At 32.5% G+C, this 7244-nt stretch overlaps 1 protein-coding gene across 2 annotated transcripts; it reads left to right on the top strand.

The window, feature by feature from the left end:
- Positions 1–2755: 2755 nt before the first annotated feature.
- Positions 2756–6814, top strand: LOC140179710 (triacylglycerol lipase 1-like). 2 transcript variants are annotated; one of them, XM_072219319.1, is made up of 10 exons: positions 2757–3404; positions 3741–3777; positions 3977–4165; positions 4272–4385; positions 4494–4568; positions 5253–5347; positions 5449–5525; positions 5686–5758; positions 6382–6468; positions 6558–6814. In XM_072219319.1, exons 4-8 carry the CDS (start codon positions 4290–4292, stop codon positions 5697–5699), a joined length of 357 nt encoding a protein of 118 aa, XP_072075420.1. In that variant the 5' UTR covers positions 2757–3404; positions 3741–3777; positions 3977–4165; positions 4272–4289; the 3' UTR covers positions 5700–5758; positions 6382–6468; positions 6558–6814. The 2 variants fall into 2 exon arrangements, with proteins under 2 accessions (XP_072075419.1, XP_072075420.1); XM_072219318.1 differs by having other exon boundaries at positions 2756–3404; positions 5449–5758.
- Positions 6815–7244: the final 430 nt, after the last annotated feature.

Below are 7244 nucleotides of genomic sequence, written 5' to 3'. Positions count from 1 at the left end.
TATAAAACAAATTTTAAATCTCCTAACACTTATTTAAGCCAATAATTGAACTAACTATCAAGGCAAGATAAAAATAAATTGTAGTATAATCCGAAGTAGCCTGTCCCGTAAAACTTGTAATAAGATCAAAGAGCCTACAAATCCGACAAGATTTCACAAGATGAAGGGCTGAAGGCATATTATCCACTTGTGGGTGCTAATTAAATGGGCGTTTTAAGTCAAGATCTCATCAAATTAAAGCAAAAAAATAATGGACCACTGACCACACTGCTAGCTAAGAGGTTATCCACTTACCCTGCCTTGGCCCATGGCCCTAACTCATAATGGAGATAACGTCGTTACTTAATTAAGGATGATGAGAGGTTTCCTCGTATGAATTATTGGCATGGCACCATACCTATCGTCCTATCCTTAGGATTTTTTATTTTTATAAATTAAATAAATACCTCTCTCTTTGTTTACGCTATAAATGAGATACATGCAAAATTATCTCGTTTACAGTATAAACGAAATAAGAGAGAGGTATTTATTTTGATAAATATTTTTTAAATTATTTATTTTAGTAATTATTACATTTATTTAATTTATAAAAATAAAAAATCCCCTATTCTCCTTAAGGTTCAATTCGATTTATTTTATTAAATAGGTTATATTTGAATTTTTTATAAAGCCTGTTAGTTAAAAAGATCATGTCATAAACTTTTAAAAAAACCTACAAAATTTGTTGGGTCGATTCGTCAAAATATTTTTTGGTAGTAATAAATTATTTCTAGTTTAAACTTTTAACTATTTATTTATACTAAACGTAAAATAAAACTAAAAAAAAAGTTCAACAGTCAAATTGATTAGTTAAAATTAGTGTTTTTTTTTCAAAACAAAAACTTTTAGATTGAAAATATAATTATGATATATAACTAACAATTAATATATAAATAAATTATGTTTTACAAATTATGAATTATGAATTAAAAATGCATTTAATGTCAATTTCAAATTTTTATGTTTATTATTTTGAGTTATAATTCATAAAACAAATTTTTTAAACAAGTTCGTGAGCTTATCGAACTTTAAACAGGCTTATTCAAACCTAAAAAATTATATTAAAAATAATAGCCTTAGACTTAAAACATCTATTTATAACATTAACTAAACTTGTCAAAATTAATCATATATAATCCAAATTGGATTATCCAATAATGCTCAAAGAAAACATCTTCTGATAATTATCAAAATAAAAAAAAAACATTGTTTCTAGAAACAAACTTTTCCATGAATAGTTTACCTTATTGAAATTAATGCTTACCAGTGAAAAAGGATTAATAATTTTTTTTTAATTTTTTCAAATAAATACTTATCTAAAACCAACTAAAATTATAAAAATTAATACGCAATGGAGATTGGAGACTAATAAATATTGTTTGTTCAAAATCTTAGATCCTAGTAGGAATATTTTTTTAAAAAACAAAATTAAAATAAGAATGAATAACTAATTCGATCTTTATATTTTTTTACGAAGGATAATACAATTTTTCACAAAAAATAGCCATTCTGGCTTTTGTTCTTCGTTTTCGTGAGACAACACGGTTTTTTTTGTGAATTTTACAGTCAAACACTAACAAAAGTTACTGGTCTGGTACGTTAAACTGGTAAAGTAAACGATAAATGTCAACGTAAATAGTTAAAAAAGGACAAGAGTCGATTTATTCCAAAATTCAAATTGGTCAAGAGTTTATTTATTCCTATTTATTTAGACAAAATAACATCATTTTAACGCCAAATTAATCAGAGATCTATTTATTAAGAATCTATTTATCCTAAAAGATTTTGATACAATATTTTTTCAAATAATTAGCTACATGGTTATCATTTTTATTAATATATGTAAACCGCAAACGACGATCTAGGAAAAAAGTTCATAAATAGTGGAACAAAATCAAATATTTGGTGTGAATTTTTTAAATGTAAATCAAAGTCTACATTAATGAGTTTCACCCTAAATCGTGGATAAGAACTATGAATTATGATACAAAATTGACCATAAAATCGTGGATAAGAATCATAATTTATATAAAAATGTTTTGAAAATTAGACCGAAATAATCCGTTCGATTAGATTAATCAAAAGCTGATTCTGTAGTTGGTCTGGTTGATATCTAAAATCGTCTAGCAAAAAATTAAAAAAAAGAGAAAAACCCAAAATAGCCCCAGACAATTATCTCGAAAGATAACGAGGCCCTTGACAAAAAAAAAATTTCAATCCGGTCCCTGACAATTACCTCGAAAGGACAACGAGACCCCTGTGCCAAAAAAAATATCAGGGGCCGGATTGGGTGTTTTTTTTTTCTTGGGGACCTCGTTGTCCTTTCGAGATAATTGTCAGGGAGCAGATGGGGTATTCACTCTTAAAAAATGGATTGAATCGATAGTTAATCAGTGAACTGACGAAATCAGTCCGGTTTTTTGAATCCCTGGTTCACTATTCCACCCACTACTAGAAAACTAGTTATTACAGACGGATATTTTTGATAGATTTTATCCCACAGAAATACAGACGGAATTTCAGAGGGATTTTTTGTCGAAAAACAAAAAAAATAAATTAGCATAAATTACAGACGGAAAAAAAATCCATCTATAATTCTATCAAAAAAATTAATTTTTTTCGTGGAAAATAATTACAGACGAAAAATCCGTCTGTAATTTAAAATTTCCCACCGGAAAAAAAAACTTGAACCTAATCTAACCCCTCTCTTTCTCGAGCTCCATTCGCAGATTACAATCTACCCCTCTCTTTCTTCAATGTAGACTAAACAATTCACATACTGGACTCAATTCACAAAGCACTCCATGAAGATGAACACCGTCTTCATTGTGCCTCACGAAGACGAAGATGATTAACCCTAGCTAACTCTAACCCTGTCTTTATTGTGCCTCACTGTACCCGAACCCTCTCTTCATTGTGCCTCACGAAGAACCCCTAACCACGACGAAGAACCCCTAACTGCGACGAAGATCCCCTAACAGCACTCTGCAAAGAACGTCGCCGGTCGCCGGCGCTCGCAATGCCTCCGTCGAAGAACCCCTAACCGCGACGAAGAACCCCTAACCCTCCTTTGAGTTTCTTCGCTCTTCTCTCGCCAGTCTCACCCTCAAGCTCACTAAGTCTCACCTCTCTCACGGCTGGTCTCGCCGTCGACCTCTCTCTATCTCTCCGGTATATCGCTTCTCTCGCGGGCGTTTTAGACTCAAGGTCGTCGCGCTCTGTTTCCGTCGCTGCTCTGTCACCGTCACTGCTCTATCGCGCTCTGTCGCAAGCGAATCAATGGAATTCGACCCGATCCCAATCGGTTCCTGCTCCAAAGAGAACCAGAGCATCTGCCAGCAGTTGTTTAAATTACGCCGATTCAGGTATGCATTGTTTAAATTACGCCGATAAACCTTAGGGCTCAATTTTTCTACGCCAGTTTTAGCTAAGTTTATCATACTCTACTTTTGTGGCTCAATTGTTTAATGGTTCCAACTATTATATAAAGCAAAACAAAAAGTATACAAAATTAATTGAAGCAGAAAAGCTTGATTGAAGACACTGTGATAGTCAAGTTCAAATAAAGAGAATGTGACTAGTAATGAATAAATTAAAGTTGCATGATATTTCGTTAAATGTTAAAACATTTTATATATATATATATATATAAAAGGCAATTTTAAACTCTATAGTTTGCACATTTGTTTGAACTTCTGCAGCAAAGCATTGCCGTATGGAGTTACTCATGCAGCAAAGGTTAGTGGCTTGCCCATGGTTTCTTGATCAAGTCCACTAATACTACTTTAGGAGTGAATTCATCTTGATTCACTTCCTATTTTCCTTCTTTTATGTTACTGTATGTAAATTAATTCACTTCCTATTTGCTTGTACTATTCACATTTTCCTACAAAATACAATCCACCTGAACATTTTCTCTTATGGAACTTCCATCAAGGATTTGATAGGATAGAGAAAAGAAGCAGGTGGGACAAAAAAGATAGGCAGCTAGCCCTTGATAATTTGGAGCAGCAAAGCAGGACAAGATGGAAAGTAGAGGGAGCAAAGCAATGGCTGCACAGAAAAATGGGCGTCGATCGAATCGAGAAAGGAAAATGGAGTGGAGTCACCATTATATGCTCTCGAGGTACTGATTTTGATTGAAACAGAATTGAATATTAAACTAATAGTGCTCATATATTTCTATTTGTGAAACCATTTCTCGCGTTCTATTGGATCTTTTTTTGGGGTAGATAAACTCTGAGAAATCTATGGAAGAGTTCCGAGCAGCTAGTCAAAAACTTGGTGATGGCATGGGTGTAAAGTCTTTAATGCAAAGCACGGGACTTGGAATGATTGCTAACCAGGTAGTTTCTGCTTTTAATTATGAGTGTTTCTTAATCTAGTGTTAAGTTCTAAGCATTTTAATTCATATTTTAATTATAAGTGATAATAGTTATTGAAAAATATTGTAGGTTGTGAAACATGAGGGGTGGGAGTGGTTGTATGGAGGTTTGATGCCATCTCTAGTGGGTACAACTGCATCTCAGGTTTGTGAATGCTGCACTTTGTGCCAGAAGCTTTTTCATAACTTTTTGATCTTATATTTTAATGTTGAAGCAGTGGGAAAACTATAACTGTACAACACTTGTTTTTGATTTGTGTATCGAAGGTTTAATGACATCATCGCAATGTACACTTTATTACAATAGCTACTAGTGTTAAGAGTTTCAAGTAAAGCTTGAAGACTGTTCTTGTTGAAATTAAATATGCTTAATGAGAGAATGACTTGGAAATAGTAAGAAGCTAGTTTCTTATTCACTTGAATCACTTCTGAGATAATACTTTGATAAAGACTTCTTTGTTTAATGTTGTATGATTTGTAATGTAACTCCTCTTTTCTTTTTTCATTGCATCCCTTTTCCTTGTTCTCTTTGCATTCCTTTTCCTTTCTCTTTTTTGTTCTCATTAAGCTCTGAATATCAAATTGAAACATGATACCATTTTACTTCTGTAAGAAGGATACTGTTTCTTTCTTTGATTTTAGAATTTTCTTGATTGAAAATAGAAGGATTCATGAATAGAAGGATTCATGAACCTTTATGCTTGTCTCTTTACTTCCTTTCTAATTCATGTAGTGCAATAATCAAATTGTGCTTTTGCTTCTGCTTGTGGGAGTGATATAATATGACTACTGTTGTAGTATGCATTTTATTAATTTCTCTTATTTCTAGGGAACAATTATATCTTTTGCTGCCTTCACTCAGATGACTACTAGTTTTATTCAGATGGTTCTTACCATGGGTATTCATCAACTGAACTTCAAAAGGTGATCCTCCTGTCACTCTCTTTTCCTTTTGCCTACATTTCTTGAGTGTATTTCTAGTTCAGTAAATGTTTAACTTTTCTATTTTCCATACTCATTTTCAGTGAGTGGGAAACCAATCTCTTGGTTTCCTTGTGTGATACGCGTCTAAGCTGCGGTGACATGCTTTCATCCATAACAGGTTCATGTGCCCAACACTATCTCTGTCCTCTATGCTTAGAAGGATTTTACTTTATTTCAAATGCTAGGCTATGAATGTTATTATTGGTTTATGTGTTTGCTCATGCTTTTATTATATTCTCCAATTTCCGGAACTCAAATATGTGGTGTTCATGGTACAGATGAAAGTGATTAACTATCCAATCCAAATAATTTTCTCCAGATGAGAGTTTTCTATGGTCAATCTTCACTGCTGTAAGCTTGTTCTCTTTTCCAGTATGTGAATTGTATAGTCTGTATCTACTTGAGTGGAGGTGAAGCCTAGTCTGATTTAGCTGTTGGCAAAGTGTTCTGGTGTTTAGGTAGAGTTTACAAACTTACAACCCTATCTGATTTTTCTCACTCACTAAATTTTCAGCTTGCACCTTGCATATCAAATATTAATATCAATGAATCACCACCTTGCACTTTTTTCTCACTCACTAAATTTTCTTTCACTAAATATATGCAATGTGATTGGAGTAGTGCTGATAGTGTGTGGACTATACATGGTTCTATGGAAAAAAAAAACAAAGAGATGAAAAGGTAACTCAGTTGCTGCCATCTGAAATCATACAATTAATCAAAGATAGTGTAGCAAAGTAGTTTATAAGTTAGAATAGAAAATTGTAGAAGGTGTGATTTGTCCTTGTAAGTCTCAAAAGTCAAAACTCATTTCACTGAATAAGAAGAAAACCAAAAAAGCTTGGACAACTTTTTTCTTCTCTAATCTTTGATCTTCTGCTCAAATTCGCTCTAGTTTTATATAAATATTCATGTGTCCTCTCGTATGGGCTTAAGTTTTTGTGAATGGAAAAATATATATTTTGTGCATGCAGGAAGCAGGGGCATGTTGATACTTGTTGGGGGTACAGAGGGCAGCAAAATGCCTAAAAGAGCAGTGTAGAAAGACAGCTGGTTGTGGAGTGAGAAGCTTATCTTGCAAGCTGAATATTATGCTGAATATTATGATCTATTAGGAAATAATCACTAATGTTTTATACATGCTATACAGATCCTTGCTGCTACACCTGAAAGGCTTAGAGATCATGTGGAGAATACTGCTGGCTTTGCAACTCGGCTGATGGGTGTGAAAGTGTTGGTGCTCGATGAAGCTGATCATTTACTGGACATGGGATTTTAGAAAGATGTTTTGAATACAGAGTTTATATTTTGAATTATAGTTCATGTATCAATACATTTTGTTGATGTATGGTTATTACTTATTATTATAGTTGATGTATCAATACACTTTGTTTATGTTTTGAATTATATTGACTTGCTTTTTTATAGTACTTTTCTTTTAGTTTGATAATATGATGAATTTGTTTATTTTTTAAAATATTATAAATATTTGAATACAAATTAGATAAAAATTTGTATTAAATTTATATTTATTTTGTATGAAAACAAGTTTATTTTGTAATTGGAAAAATAAAAAAAATTCTATTTTACCTTACTGACGGATTTTTTGTCTGTAATCAGAGTGTGAGATGATTTTTCAAGGTTTAAATTATAGACGAAAAATATGTTAAAAAATTCGTCTGTAATTATAGATGGAAAATCTGTCGGAAAGTTCGTCGTCTTTGGAAAATGGATGAAGAATTTACAGAGGGAAAATCCGTCGGTAACTGGTAAAAATCCGTCGGTAATTTTTCGACAGAAAAAAATCCGTCAGTAAATAATTTCCGACGGGGCTTTT

This window comes from Arachis hypogaea, chromosome 16 (genome assembly GCF_003086295.3).
Source record: "Arachis hypogaea cultivar Tifrunner chromosome 16, arahy.Tifrunner.gnm2.J5K5, whole genome shotgun sequence".
NCBI classification, from domain to species: Eukaryota; Viridiplantae; Streptophyta; class Magnoliopsida; order Fabales; family Fabaceae; genus Arachis; species Arachis hypogaea.
This window is presented reverse-complemented; position numbering and strand designations above follow the sequence as displayed.

Coding starts and splice junctions, on each gene's coding strand:
- LOC140179710 (XM_072219318.1), top strand. CDS start 4,290: ATGGAAGAGTTCCGAGCAGCTAGTCAAAAACTTGGTGATGGCATGGGT. Junction 4,386..4,493: donor TTGGAATGATTGCTAACCAG/GTAGTTTCTGCT, acceptor AAAATATTGTAG/GTTGTGAAACATGAGGGGTG. Junction 5,348..5,448: donor CATCAACTGAACTTCAAAAG/GTGATCCTCCTG, acceptor ACTCATTTTCAG/TGAGTGGGAAACCAATCTCT.